At 40.0% G+C, this 16,346-nt stretch overlaps 1 protein-coding gene across 6 annotated transcripts in view; it reads right to left on the bottom strand.

Annotated features, from left to right (window-relative positions):
- The window catches only part of ZFAND6 (zinc finger AN1-type containing 6), a 36,839-nt gene that overhangs the window by 7,486 nt on the left and 13,007 nt on the right, over positions 1–16,346 (bottom strand). For all 6 annotated transcript variants that reach the window (XM_021537602.3, XM_021537599.3, XM_031505809.2 and 3 more), the window contains 3 exons: positions 3,857–4,026; positions 2,673–2,784; positions 477–577 (listed from right to left, as the gene is read on the bottom strand). In XM_021537602.3, coding sequence (XP_021393277.1) covers positions 477–577; positions 2,673–2,784; positions 3,857–4,007 — 364 coding nt within the window. In that variant the 5' untranslated portion in view covers positions 4,008–4,026. The remainder of the gene's footprint in view (positions 1–476; positions 578–2,672; positions 2,785–3,856; positions 4,027–16,346) is intronic.

The following is a 16,346-nucleotide window of genomic DNA, read 5'->3' on the forward strand; positions in this document are numbered from 1 at the left end:
AGTTCAAAATCTTACACCACTACAGTTCAGAGATGAAAGATTCTTTTATAGGTGTTACCTGTTTATAAAAGATACTGACCCTGTTCTGGCAATGGCTATGTCAAACACCCTCTAGCACAAATATACTCATAAACTTCTGATATGTGCTGTAAATGGTTACTCTAAGAAGTAACAGATACTCAAAACTCTACTCAGGTCTAACAGCCATGGCACAGAGAAAGAACAGGATGTTGATTTATGATGTACGTTTCCAATACCAATTAAAACACCTGTTTATGGCAGACACTGACATCGCCAATTAAAGTTTTGGTTTCACTTGCCATTTAAGAAAATACATTTTATTCTTATTTTGCCTTATGATTTCACAGAATCTTTAGGTTTGAGAATCAGACATGTTTGAACAGGAGTGTATTAAGAACACCTGAAGTTTAAAAAGCATAATTCATAAGTGCTGTCACTGAAAACTAGGCACCAACCTTGCAACTCTTCTGTCTCAGGTACTGTTTTGTCCACAGCCGTACTATCCAGTTGGGATGATGCTACAGATTCTGTTAAAAGTGACTGACTGGACACAGGGCTGAGGGGCAAAAGAAGAAAATTATGATTTTTATTATGCATTTCCAGATTCTTTTCCAGTAAGATACATTAGGACACCTCTTGATGAAAAGGTATCCCAGAACATTTCACTCTGAAGTTGTTTCTGTAACCGCTTAAAACTGTTACAATCTGAACTTAAAAAAAATGTTTACTTTTTGTGTCAACTCATACTGAATGCAACAAAACAGTCCCACTATAAAAAAGGAAGAATGTTTTGGGTGGTTTGGCATACCATCATTCCACACAGAAGCAACAATGCAACATTCAATATGCAAGGATCTTTATAATGGAAGTCAGCAAGATAATTGTAGAGGAGATAGTTTCAGTGTTCTGGTGATACGAACAAGAAAATTGCAGCATGTCAGTGTTTTCAGTAATAAAGCTGCAGCAGCTGCACATAGAACCCCTTGGATTTTCACAGTGTAAAGTGGCGCAGGCTAAGCTTCCCACCCCTTTAGCCATACTGCTAAATCACAGCATGGCTGAACACTCACCAAGGAACACCCTGAGCAGTTTAGAGAGAGCAATTCAACACTAGCCATGACTCCTGGACAAGCTGCTCATCCAGCAGCTCTCCTATGGAACAAGACAGAGCTCAAGTCCCAAGTGAGAGGTAGCACTATCTCATTTGCATTTGTTTTCTTCCTTTCCACTCAGGAATTCACTCTGAAGGCAAAAACCAGATTATCCAGCAGCCCATGAACCAGCGCTCCATGGCACAACCAGAGCACTGGAGCTGCAATTTTAATTGTCAAGAACCGTGTGTAGGTCTTGAACTGCCCGTCTGGCCACCTACAAAAGGACATTGCCAATTAATTTTATCTGTCCTCAGAGTATCATAAGCCTGAGGTATTACTTCCAGAGACTGAAGCTGAATTCCTGCTATTTTTTATTTTGAAAACAACAACCCAAGCAAGTGACACTGATTTTTTTCAGGTGCAACCATCCACTCCTTTCTCCTGCAGCCAGTAATCAAGTCAGTGATCAGTGAGGTACTTCTGTTCTTTCATTTTATTGAAGTTGTGGGAGAACAAAGGCAAGGTACTGTGATTGGTTCACACCTGTGCATTGACCTGGATGCACTTTTTTTTTTACACACATCAGAAGACTTGTTTCAGGGTAAGACATGTATTTTCTACCCCAGCTATAAATCTCAGAATGGAAAGACTAAATATAGCATCAAGCATGGCACCTAGATCTCAGTTCATATGCAGAATCCAAGCATGAGATAACACCTCCTATAAAAAGCTAGGGAGCAGAAAAGTCTGAGCAGAATCAGTCAGCAGTAACTGATGGAATCACCCCTTAGCCTGTGTTCTACTACATTCATTTTTTTAAAGAAAAGTTGAAATGAGTATTACTGCAAGTTTAGCTTCCATAGTATATAACACACTAACACTTTTCACTCAAAATTTCCAAAGCACTTAAGTTGCTGTTGATTGTGTCATTCTAAACTGAAATGGAGCTGCTAAATATAAACAAATATTTAGCTTTTACAAATGGAGAACACTTAGTAAGTCTGAGTGATTTATAAAAGGACATTATGTATCCTTGAATAATCCAGATGGAAATTACTTGTTTAATAAGAGATCAGTTCAGTAGCACAACTTGTACCAAGACTTGTGTCATTACTCTGTTCTAGTACTCTCCACTTCTTGCAAAGCAACTGGCTTGTTAACACATTATCATACATTTATTTATGAGAGCTCTAGTAAACAGCTCCCTGCCATTTTACAAAATCCTCACATTTCTAGGATGAAAAGAATTCTCCTTTGGTAAATGTACAACTGAAAGTTGAGGAAGCAGAAGAGCAGCCAGACAAATCTCTGTAGAACAGAAGCTGACAACTTCTATTTGAGGCTAAATTCTAAAGACAAATTTCCATTTGAATGCCAGATGAAGCACAGAGATCTCCTAGCATTCACCCTGAATCCCATGCTTTAAAGTTAGCACTGAAATCTTACACCTTTTCCTAATCCTGGCTCCAGCATTTAATTATGCAGGATCAGCACACTTCATTTAATCATTTTGACAGAGATTTTTCTGTAAAGACACAGCAGACGGAAGCACCTTACCTTGGCTGCATAGATGGAGTCGATGTAGAATCTAAAGTGGACTGAGTTTCCTGGGCGCTGCCCTCTGTGCACTGGACCGGTAAGGACTCGGTGATACTACTGACAGAGGCTGCTGCAAGACACACCCAGGGAAAATGTGTTATGCTGCTTCCTGGGATTACGAAAGTTACACGCTGCATTTACTCTTTGACCCCTACAACACCAGTCAGGAAAGTAATTGAATCTCTGCCTACACCATAAGGAAACTTTAATTTTACAAAAAAGTAATTATGTTTGACCATATTTTGACCTCATTCCAGCCCCATGCCCCCAGAATTTATACTGCAGAAAATTTTGAAGCAGTTACTATTTTTACTAATTAAAGCATCTATAAGCAGTTTTCTCAGCATAAACTGCTGTAATCTGACATGAGATGCTGATGTTTTGTTTAAAAAACCAAGATGGATATGTGAGAACACCAGTATAACATCCTAATGCCAACTCCAGATGCATTTTGAAGGTGTAGAACCCAGATCCCCAGATTTCAATAGAAGATACAGCTTCCATTTAAAAGGTCAGGTTGAAGGAAAGGCAACAGTACACAGGGCACTGGGCCAAAAAGAACAGAAAGTATGTGAAGTTAAGGAAAAACCATTGTTGGCTTTTCCCAACCTGGAAATGAAACTCAAGATAATTTTAGTAAGGAAGTAATCTAAGAGCAGATCTTTTCTTGAAGGCCTTCAGGGGCAGATAAGGAAAGGTGTCCACAAAAGCCCTGGAAAACCTTCAAAAGCAAAGGCATCACTATCAAGTGTTTACAGGTTAATCCTTCAGAATGAGGTCACAAAGATGAAATACCTGTTCTTGAAATGGTTTTCACAAACATTCCTCAAACTCAATCCTATTTCTGTCAGTAATTTCAGCAAAAATATATTGTAGTGTTTTTTCTGCATTTTTGTAATTTCAAATCAGAAACACTCAAATGAATACAACAGGTATTAGTGATAGCCTATTTCTGAGCAGATTAGTGGCAACACAATTACATTATGAGCGTTCCATCCAAACCCATTCCAGAAGGTAAGATGCTGGAATGAAATGGTTTGCACTAATGCTCCAACAATTGGTATCTGGACACAGCCAGGAAGCTGCTGCCCACTGTGCCAGGTTGAGCTGCTGACACACACACGTGTGCTGGGGTTACTTACCAGGAGGGCTAATTCTACCATTGCTGTTCTGCCTTTGAAGGTGCTCTTTGTAGCACACTGAACACATGCCATTCGTGCGAGGGTTCCCGTAAAATCCGCAGCCAGTGGAACAAAGCATAGGCACTTGGCTACGGTTGGTTTCTTGAGCCATTCTCCCTTCTTCTATAAACCTGAAATTGATACACACAACCCAGTATTTAGAGGCCTGAGAAAACCCTTCTTTTACAGCTGATGTTTGAAAATCTGGAATTTCCTATAGCTCAGCAAAAAGAACATTGAGAAAAAATAACTTGTGGGTAACTCAGTGCCCTTTCCCAAAAAGTCTATAAAGTCTGCCCAATAACACACACAGTTCTATGTAGGCTTTGCATGACCCACCCTCCCAGCCCCACCAATTTATTTTCAATATACACCCCAAAAAGAAAAGTAATATTATTAAATATTGGAAGTATTACTGCTTCTGGCAGTCAGGTAAGGGGAGCAGAGGAGGGGAACACTTATGCTGAAACCTGAACGCCTGATACTGTGGATGAGAACTGTAAAATAGAGACAAGCCATGGTAACACAGGATTACTTGCTGCATAATTATAATTAACAACAGTCACATGAATTCACATGTCACTGTTTAGTCACTGCGTCATTGGTGAAAGACGACACGACTTCTTGCCACAAACCCCACACTGTGATTTTTCACACACTAAGAGAAAATCACCCTAACAGTCAAAAATACTAGACCATGTACACATAATCTTCTATTTATAAATTTTGTGGGAAAATATAATAAAATGAGAAGAGATATATGAGTTAAGAGATACATGATATATGAGCTGCTGCATTATTCAACATCCTTATATTTGCTTGTTATAAAGACTGAGTCATTTCCCCCTCCCCGGCTTGTATTAATCAAATTTACAGATATTTGCAAGACATTACAAGAAAATTAAAACAAATTACAATTTCCACCAGTTTCTGAGGCTCCAATTATTATCAAGTGGTCTAACTTCCAAATAATATTTCACATGTTATCTCATAAGACAAAATTAATTTACCATTTTCCCCCTCCATAAATACACAACTGTACTTCTTTTTCAAAAATTTTGAAAGAAAAACATAGCTTCACATTAAGAAACTGGATATATCAAGGTTACTTATTACTTATACTTAATTCACAATGAACTTAGGTCTACTACTTCCCGATTAAAATGTAAGCTGAAGCATAGGTAATTTTAATTCTTGCAAGTCAAGCTGAAGATAAGCAATATTACTGAAAAATAAAATCAATCTAAGTCATACCAACATACATTTCAAACAAAAAGAAAGAAATCCAGAGGGAAAGGGGTTTCAAGATACTTGAACACTTCACCAGTTCTTTTATATTAGATGAAACCGTAGTAAGAAGTGCCACAGTAAAAAAGATCTCCTTTTACATAAGACGCATTCAAAGCCAAACACAAACAACATTCCCATTTGTTTCCAGAGAAATCTCATCTCCTCTCACACCCACATCCACTCCATTTTGTTTTTATTTCCCCAAAACATATGAAATTGATACCAAGAGCAAACCTCTGGGTTGCAAAGCCAACAGCAACACAGAAACAAATCAAGTCTTCTGCTCACAGCAAGTACTCTATGGACGAGGAAGGATTCAAGATCTAAGACAAGGAAGATGTACAGGCAGGAAGACAACCAAAATCTGATAGTATCTTTTTCAGCTTCAACCTGCAATTAAGCTTATTTCAGCTGTTGAATACACTCCCCCACCCCAACAGAGAATCACTTGCTTTCAACATACAAAGCCCCCATTGACCTCACACGACAGCTAAATTTGATTTTTGCTGAAGTACTGCACTTGTAGCTGAAAGAGCACTTTCATTCCTGCTTTTCTCCAGACAGTCTTTCAGAATGAAACTGCAAATAGTGCATGTGGAATTTAATTCTTATGCTGGGCCCAACATTTCAGAGAAGCCATTTCAGGGAAGTGCAAATGAATATGAGTTTGCTGTGCTTTGGTAACCAGAACCAATTTAAAGCTGAAACCTTACGCAAGTCACTTTTGGCATAGAATGTTAAAGATTGAAAGACTAATTAAAAACACTTTCAACTGAATATTTCAAAAGCTAATAGAGATTCGATGTCACAATACAGTATTAATCCTTTTAACTTTAGGCAGCAGCATATTAAAGAACCCTACACTAACTTCCAGATTGTACCATGATTTTTTTTCCATTCAATATTAGCTTCAAGCAGCACACAGTAACTCAGTAACTGCACCAGCCACTGCTAATATTCCCCAACACAACTTGCTGAAGCGACCAGGTTCTAATGCAAACACGAAATAACAATCTCTAACATGGATGTTAAAAAAAATAGTTCTGCTCCAATTCAATAAACAAACTGTAAAAGGTGCCCAAAGATGCCCAGACGAAAAACAAGAAAAGCTGGCCCGAGTTCCAGCTAAGCCAGTTCCCAAGTTCATTAACCAGTGGATCCTGTCACCAGTCAAAGCTCAAGCCACTGGCATGAGGCTCCAGAACACTTCAATCTCCAAGGGGAAGTGCCAGGGATTCTTCTGAAGAGTTTTAATAAGGGCCACAGGAAGCGGAAGATCTTTCATTGGTTGCTAATATTTGAGAAATACAATGAATAAGAGATAGGATCAACCTGACGCAATGTTATGAAGTCAAAGGAGACCTTGCACCAAGACAACAGCTTGCTGGGTATGAAGGGGACAATTGGGTACAACCCACCTAACCCACACAATTATTGCTGTGAGCTACTGAAAAAACCCACCAGGAAAAGAAAGGACCATCACCAGGCACAAAGTTTTCTGACAGCTCAGTAAGATCAATCAGTTCACATGCAGAAACACAAGCAGAAAGTCCAACACAGGAGAGCCTCTGGAATTGATGTGAGGGAGGACATGTGACCAGGAGGGACAACACATGCTTCAGCAGCTTGTAAGCTCCCGGGATGGTTGAAGTGATCTATTTGAACCCTAAAGCCACAGAATGCCAAACTAATATAATAAACACTCCCATGTTTAGCCCTCCCTTTCAGTGCTCACATCTACCAATATGAAACAAGGAAATGATCAAACTTTAAAGAATTAATCAAACACTCCACCTTCTGCCAATTAGTTTCAACACAGATTGGTTTCTGAGCTCATTTGTCACGTGTGTGTGCTATTTGGGCAGGAAAGAGGGTCTAGCTGCAGACTCATGTGGAAATGCCTGTATCAGCAGCAGAGCTGCTAAGAGAACCACTAGCCAAAAAGAGACATGGAAAACAGAATGAGAGACCCAAGTACTGGCAGTTCCAGCCTCTCCTGTACACACACACTCCTGTGGGAGGGCAGGCCCGGATGGCACAGCGCTGCTGCCACAGGGACTCCGGCCCCAGGCAAGCTGCCACCAGCAGAGCTGCTGGACTCTGGCCCCATCTCCCCATCGCAGCAAACATGAACAGTGAGAGATCACTGAGCAGATGTTTTTTGGGGGAGGGAAGGACCTCCCATCAGTCCAGTTCTTGGCTTAGCCTCAGATGATTTTTGTTTCAAAACCGTAATGCCTCATGACGCACAGTGTCACTGAGCCCAAACATCCCATAAAGCAGTGGAGGTGTGCAGTCACTGCTGAAACCACTAGAGGTTTCAGAGGGGCAGGCATGCTCCCACAGCTCTGGCCACTGCTGCCCCCATCCCTGCCTGCGGCCACATCAGCTCAACCATCTCATGGAAACAACACAAATATTTGTTCTGGTGCACTGGAGAGCCTGCTCATCTGATAGAAGATCAACTCCAGAGAAACGACATACACTGCAAAGGAAGTGACAGGGCTAAAAATAGGACAACACTTTATTAGGGGCAGCAAGCCCTTGCTGAGCATCGAGTCTACTGTAAAATAAATCCCAAGTGCATACACTATCCATAATTTCAAAAATGGTTTCCCCTAGCTTGGCTTCAGTATGACACTTGAAGCAGCTTCATAGCTGAAATGACAACAAGGTCTTGGGATCAACATGACTACAGGTATGTCCCTCTTGGTTTGAGGTGGCACAAAACAAATGTGGAGCTTGTCAAGCTCCTGGAAATGCCTCTGGGCTCTGCCTGCTCCCCCAGAGCTGTGCCTGCACAGCATTCATAGAGTAACGCTATGAAATCTGAAGGTTATTCTGAATGAAGAATTGATTTATCTTAAAGAAAAAAACCCAAAACAACAGGCCTCTTTACAGTATGTTAAGCACATTCCCTGCTTTGCTTTACAATATTGTTGTATAACCAGTTGTACGAGCCCTAATGAGAAAGAACAGACTAGAGGGAAGTGCAGGAGCTTTAAACAACTCCTCTCAGTACAACCCCAGAACATCTACTTCATTGAGGATTATGGAATAAACACCCTCTTTCTGTATTAGCTAAAAATTGCTAAACTTCAGCTGAAACTACCTCCGTGTTCTTAAAGATATTTATTGCCACTAGAAGCATAGCAACATACAGCTCTGCAGGCTAAGTCTTCCTTTTCTTAAAAATAAGGTTCTTATAGGCTACCTGTTCCTGTTACTCCTGCAATACACAACTTCATTAATTTAATAATGCCCTCTTGCTCCTTCTGCTACAGGTCCTGTGTTTCCTCCTTTACCATTACATCCTCAGAGTAAATTCCTCTCTGCACCAAGCAAAAAATATGCAAAGGACACACCTATAAAATGTATAGAATTGAAGCTATAGAAACACTAAAGCAATGCAAATCTTCTGGACATCAAGTTCTCTGGAGAAAAAGACACATCTTCCAATACTCTGTAAAGCAAGTAACAAAATACTTGTGGACATCTCTTCCACAGAGCAGGCACTGTAATACTGGTCTTCCTCTCCACCACCCCCCCCCTCCTTTCTTCCTTTCCTTTTAATTAAAATGTTTATATGCCACTAGTTTCAAATAACTGATACCCTAGCTTTATAGGCTTCAAATGTTAATCAGTAAGATCAGAGAGAGCAGCATTTAGCAGGATTAAACACACAAGGTTTAAGAATAATCTCTTTCACTGCTGCCCCCCACCCCCACCAATTCTAGGCAAGAAAAAAAAAAAAATCTGGCACAGAAGCCAGCTTTCTCTTCATTTGTCTTCCCCAAAGAAAAAGGTCTCTTGAATACCAGTTACCCTCATATTTCAAGTTCTGGTAAGGAAAACAAGCAGATCCTCACATCCTGCAGTACAGTCTTGTATTCTGCAAACACTCCTAAAATCTGTGACTGGTATGGGAAGGATCCCTCCCAAAAGCTAATGCTGAGACCTCCCAAACAGCTTTGTGCCTCAGCAGCACAGCAGACACAGTTTGAACCATTCTGATGCCAGCTTTGAAACTGGTGCTCAAAGAGAAAGCAGAACAGTGTGAGCTACTCTTCACTGTCAAAATTAGCACACTGACAGTTTTACCTGACACTCACCTCAAATGATAAATCCAATTTTAACAAGTGATTAAAATATTCCCTCCTCTGTCATAGCCACCTTAATAATGAAGCAGCTCAGCACTGACTGAAGTAGCATCAACACTAATGGTCATTTTCTCTTTGTGCTAATGAAGCATAGAAGAAGCTGCAGAAGTGGTAATGTGTGCAGCTTAGACATACAAAGCTTCATTCCAAGGACAAATAAGACACAAAGCTGGGCACACAAAAATACACTTCACTTTGTAGCATGTACTGGCACAGATACCCAATACCACCTGTACCACCATATGAAAAAGGTAGGTTGGTACAAAAGGCAATAAATAGGAAATGCATTTCTCTACAGGCTTATCAAAACAAAGGGCAAATAAAATCCCAAGAACGAAGTTCTGTTGAATCTTGCTGCAGAAGCTCCCAAAGCACTGGCTGTGATCGAGGGTACCAGTTCATATTGGAATTTGCTGCTCAGGTGTCCTGCTTCCAGCAGGACACTACTCAGGGTATAAAGCACTAGAATCACAACTTAATAGCAAGCTACGGAACAGTCCTGGTTTTTTTACTCCATTGCTGTGTCCCAAAAGGCTCCAATTTACATTCACTGAGCAGTAGCTGCTTTAAGGCATTATCATGTCCCAGCAACTTGCTATGGAGCCAAGAAGAACTGGCAGATTTGAATAAGGGACCTCAGTCATTACAGCTCAGCCCAGCTTGCTGGTTGCAGTCAGACATGTCATTTCATCTTACAGCTCACCCTTGCTAAAGCACTGCAGCTGGTTCACATTTGCCAGCACAGCTACATGTGTAGTTACACTCTGACCCAGTTTCATCAGAATGCTTTGAGTTAAAAAAAGTGAATATGGTTAAGGACCAGCTATGCAAGCAGATCTGTAAGGGCAGCGACCTCTTTGTTCCTGTAGCAGAACACACAGCTGCTGCATTTTTCAAAACACAGGAGTTCCAACTTCCTCAGCACCAAGAGAATCCATACATTTTAAAGCTTTACACTTATTCTACTGAGTCTCCAGACTTCTTTCTGCTCAAGCAAACTAAAGTTTTAAATTGCAATGTGAAGTTGAATTTATATGACTTCATAACAAAAACAAAATACTCACGCTAGTGACCAAAGCCTTACATAAGACGTTCTCTTAACTCACTTAACAAGTCATTTAATATCTACTATGTTCCTGTCTATTCCTGTTGAACAGCTTTTTATTTTTGTTTCATTCACAGACTTAATGTAGGCTACAATCAAGTACTTAATACTAGACACTCCTAGCAGAAACTTTACAAAAAGGTGTAAAGAGTTAGAGAAGTCTTTTCTTCACTTCCAATTTTTATTAGTCAGCAAGCCTAAATCCTTCCATACAAGAACTAAAATATAAATAAAACTGGAATCTCAAGAAAGCTATATCTCAGATTTAAGATGTCAGAAAGACTGTGAAAGAATCACACTAGTGGAAAAAGATACACTCATGAGAGAAAGTGGCAGATGGACAGAAAAGAGACAGTTGAGGTCTTAGGAAGGGACAGAACATTAGCAACTTTTATAACTAATCTGAGCCAGAATATCATAAACCCAGGAACACCTGGTACAGACAAAGCCTCCACTGTTAAAGCGTGTATGCTGCTAAGTACAGCTGACTGCTCTTGTACTCAAGGTTACATGAGGAATAAGAGAACATTTCACTACAACCTCTCCACTCTTGCTAAGCAAGAACAAAGATGCACACATTCTATACTGGTATCAAGGAGATCACTGGTCATAAGGACTCGGCTTTCCATGCTTGTCTACATACACTATTAATAGATGTTACTTTGAAACTGTAATTACTACTTGTGACCACGCTTAACCTTTGCAAAGCATGGATTACCAGACCCAAAGATTAACTTCTGTAAAAGTGGTACCTCAGACTCTCATTCACCTCATACAAAAGCATCTAATTGCTTGCAGTAACCACTTAAAGTCTACAAACAAAAACAAGCATAAGCAAAATTTTCATACTTAATTTCCAAACTTTCTAGTATAGTCAACACACAAAATAAAGGGCCATTTCTATAAACATCATTACCCTGTTGAAGATTAATTATAAAAAAAACTTTACCAATTAACAAGCAATATAAGAGGTACATTTTATTACTTAGTAGGAAGAATCATATTTTATCTATTTTGGATTTCAACGAGGCAGAGCACAGACAAAAGGATTTGCATTGGAATGGCAGAAAGCGGCCACACAGAGCTACTGGTGTGATGGTGGGATTTTGCAGAAATGACCACTACTTTATGGAGCATCTGCTAAGTCACCTAAAAAATTAAGTGCAGCACTCTGTATAAAGCCTTCAACACTCCTATTTATCATGCATTTTAATTTGAGTCTAAAGCAGCAAAATACAAGTCGAGATGCCAAGGATTATCACTTTGTACATTTAAGCCTGTACATTGGGACTTCTAGACTAACACTGCAGCACCACTAGAATTAGATCCTTGCATATGACAGCATCCAAACTTCCTGAGATTCAAAGAAAAATAATTTTTTCCTCTTAGAAAATTTAGAAGCTTCTTATCCCTCAGTAGCACAATACATTTGTAGGCACCCCCAGTTCATCCAGCAAACTCCAGTCCAGATCAACACAGAAATGCTTTCAGAAAGAAGCACCACCAGCATGTTCCAAGTTTCTGTCTCTCCAGTGATGACTATAAGAAAATGTAAGCTGACAAAGCTGCCTTTTTGGAGAGGTCAACCTGAAATCCAAGTGAAAACAACAAAACAAAACCTATACACATAACAAAACTCACTTCTTAGGTTTGAGAGAAAAAACAGCAAATAACCCTTGGAGCTAGACATGCTTGTTTACAGCGAGCCATGACAGGGACCTTCAATAAAGATAACTTGTTAAACATTAAAAGCACTGAGAGCAATGCAGTAACTATAGTTGTTCAGTACATGGTAAAGACAATTTCTAAGTGAGTTACAAAGAAAAGTGAACAACAGACAAGAGTTATCATGTGTTTCAGGAAGCTAGTTTTTGATCTGGAATCCTTGGGGGAGGCATGGTGAGAAGTTCAAAAGGCATATCTGAGGAACACATAGGACACTGGCCAGCCACCCCCGCTGGTCCTGCTGTCCTACCCAAAGCATTCTATGTCCATGCACAAGCCAGAGAAGAGTGTCCTTCCCCCCCAAGTATGAAGTTGTACTTACTCAGTTTAGCCTCCCCAGCTCACCCAAGATTTAAGGCTGAGCAGGCCCATTTTTGGAAGATAGCTGTCTCTGAGATTAAGACTAACGCCGAAACCTTGCATGAAGTTACACTTGTGACAGAAAGTGCAGCTGCTTTTAAAAGAGTACCCTTTTAGAGTGCTTGCTCTGGCATCTCTGCTCAAGTGGAATAAAAATTCCATGAAGTTGTATGAAGTATGAAGTTGTACTTACTCAGTTTAGCCTCCCCAGCTCACCCAAGATTTAAGGCTGAGCAGGCCCATTTTTGGAAGATAGCTGTCTCTGAGATTAAGACTAACGCCGAAACCTTGCATGAAGTTACACTTGTGACAGAAAGTGCAGCTGCTTTTAAAAGAGTACCCTTTTAGAGTGCTTGCTCTGGCATCTCTGCTCAAGTGGAATAAAAATTCAGAAGTTACACCCATTAGAAAAATCAAACCATGTCAGTAATTGCTCATCAGCAGTTGGCTATGTCAGCTCACACAGTTTCCATCATGTGTGGCTGAACTGGTGCCAAGCCGTACAAGTCAGACATTGCTTGAGGAGCTCTTTTCTTTCCTCTGGAGTTTGTGCCATCTCATACCTGTATTCTGGCATTCAGGTGCTGCACGAATACTTGAGTTGCCCTTCACAGTCCCATAAATTTAAGGTTTACTTGAAATCTGTCAGATAACAGAAATGCCTTATTTTAAAATGCTCTAAGAAAGGTAAGAAAGCTACTCTGAAGCAGACCAGGCAGGGCTGGATTCTGTTTTCTCTGGTATCATATATTGAAGCTGGCCATTTCATAAATCAGAGGTTGTACAGAATTAGAATCAGGTGATTCTAGAATTCTCTAAATTCCTTTAGAATACCAGGCCAACAGGGATGCAGGAGAGCAAGTCCATAAACTATCTTTGGTGCTGTATTTTAAAACAGGTTTGACTTAACACACTGATGAGAAATAATCTGTAAGAAGGATTCAAACACTTACAAGATTACCCTCATAATTACTGAAAGAATAGATGTAGATTCAGTAATCACTTCTTTTGAGCTTCAGTGAAAAGTAATCTTCTCTCAATACAGCATAAGTTTCACTTATTTTAAGCATATCAAACCCAGAAGAGATAAAAGCCGCTTTAACACAAGTTCCCAAAATAGACAGCTTCTTGTTAACAAAGCACCTGTTGCTGAGAACTGACAGTAAGCACAAAACACATTATAATTTGTTTTCATAAACAGCACTATGTAGAATTTTAATTAGCTCATAATGCTTTAATGCCACAGTTCTATATGGGCCTAATGCTAAGGGAGCTCCTGCTCTAATATCAGGGTTCCTATGTGTTAATAAATAAAACTATCATCATTTCTGGCTAGGGCATCTTGAATTCAGCTTAACTTCCAAGAACGCTGTCATTATCATGCATGATGTGTAGTTCTATTTAGAATTATGCACTATATCTAATTTAAGTATGTAAAATTATACAATACCCTTACTGTGGTTTGATGGGGAACTCAACCTACAGCGAAAGCCTGACCAAAGAAAGAGGGTATGTAAGGACAAGTTTTCAGCAGAAGAGGTATAAGTACAGCATTCCCTGTGGCAAAGCTGCATTCCTCATCTCTTGCAATAAACTTAAATTTAGTCAAGGGACTCAAAGGTATTACTTTGTTTTAACCTCAATACTATTAAGGGGGGGAGGGGGGGGGGTGTGCTGCTTTTTTTATCCCTTAATTATTATTTCAATCACTGGGGAAGCCAGCTTACACGATCCTAAACAAATTACATATACTACATAGATGTCTACATACTAGAACTTATCACTCTGCAGACAGCATAATACTTCACAGGTGATCAGCAGCTGCCCTGTTGGACAACTGGTATTTATCCATCACTTTAATACACTGTCAAGTTTCACTGAAGATAAGAACAGACCAACTGGTCACACTCTGAAGTTTTGCATCTTTCCTTAGTTTCCTCTCAGCTGTCACTTTACACTCCCTGAAACAATGGAACATGTAAACATCCAACTGCAGCCTATACACACACTTTCAATATCTATTCATATGCAACTAATGCAATGGTTTCACGATCCAGCTAATCTGGGGCTTTAGACACCTCTGCCACAGCATTGCTGGGACAGGAACTGATCTACCCTGAAGACTTTGTTCTTCAAAAGCTTGGACTGGCTCTTGTATCTGGTTTATGGTACAGCTCTTTGCCAGAGGAGTCAAAGTTAACAGTGCACTGCAGGAGGAAGGTGAACCTACCAAGTCAGTAGCTGAGCTAAAATTTAAGGCATAGCCTCACTTATAGCTTAAGCCAAGGAAAAAGGCCCACATCACCAGGAGGTCAGAGCGTGAATTAGTGAGAGTTGCCTTGTGTCAGCTTTAACTATCAAAGTGTCAAGTTAACAGATAAGGGGCTACAGAATTATCAGAAATTTGCAATGAGACACTCTCCTTTCTGAAGTGTTCCAGAAGTACACCACTTGCTCATATGGAAAGGTCAGTGCTTAAGAAAAGCTTAAAAAAATACTGGAAGCAACTTGATTGAGGACAACTGGCATTTCTTCCCCCACTGCCATCATGGAACAGAAAATAGTTTTTTACACTTCCTCCCTAAGCCCATACAGAACAGACTGCACACATTTCAGTTTCTCAGCTGAGGGGAAAGCCAGAGCTGACAGCTCTCGAGTAAGAGTCTGCATTGCAAACACTGTGCTTTAATCACTAGGGCATCCCTTTTACCTACAAAATACTCCAGTTACAACTCTGTGAACTGCCCTCCTGATAACCAAGTCTTCTATTCATTCTATTTCCAGACAAGATTCCACTAGGTGAGCACACATTTCTAGTACAATGTCTCCCCCACTCACTGCCCAGAACACTTAGATCAGCAAGTTAAGAAGACAATCACCTAAAAATAGCATGGCTGGATGCCACTGTCTCCCCACTTATTACTGTGCTACCTTTGTACAGAGTTTTCTTCTACAATTCTACATGGAAAAATAAAAGCCATAAATGGGTTTACAGGAGGGACTTGTAATCAAAAAGGCCAAGCTGTTAAGTAGTGCCCTGGGATTTCCCCTTTTTCCTCAAGCCAAATAAACAAATTTACATTTTTAGAATAATTCTGAACAATAACTCCTTAAGTAGATCAAATTACTCTTTTTATCTTCTTGCCAGAGTGATTGTATTCTGCCAGAGAACAGACTGACACATGGCAAAGTAAAAACACTTTCTAGAGAAAGAAAAGTTCACAATATAAAGGAAAAGTACACAAATGAAAATGCAGGCCAGATAACCAACTATTTTGCTTGGCATATTAAAGCCAGTGTCACACTTCAGAATGGATAAAAATGGGGAGAAAAAAATCTGCTCACAGGATATTAAGCTTCAACTGTCAACAATGTGTGGCTTTCTATCATGATGCTCATTCCTTTCCATTCACAAACTATGGCAAACAAGGCTATTATCAGGAAACAGTGGAAAAAAGAACAAAGTCTTTTCCTTTTTATTATGGTACTGGGTCAGAAACAGGAGGGTTATCAGCAAGAACAAGGCCCTTTAGCTTGGCCTAAGGATGCAGCCACAGGCACAGCAGCTTCAGCTATGCTGGCTCCACAAGAACAGCGTCCTCACTACAGCTTGGGGAAAAGCCCAGTGCCCTTACACTGTTTCCCAGAAATCCCTTCTCTCTCACACTCCTTTTGTGAGGGCAAAAATCCCCACACAACTGTTGAAGAATATTTGTATCCCTTACATTAAAAAGCCATTAATTTTAACCTATAAGTCTGCATTTCAAAAATCAATTGTCCCATTGTAAAACGAAGCTGCTCAAGGAAACCC

This window comes from Lonchura striata, chromosome 11 (assembly GCF_046129695.1).
Source record: "Lonchura striata isolate bLonStr1 chromosome 11, bLonStr1.mat, whole genome shotgun sequence".
In the NCBI taxonomy this organism is placed as follows: domain Eukaryota; kingdom Metazoa; phylum Chordata; class Aves; order Passeriformes; family Estrildidae; genus Lonchura; species Lonchura striata.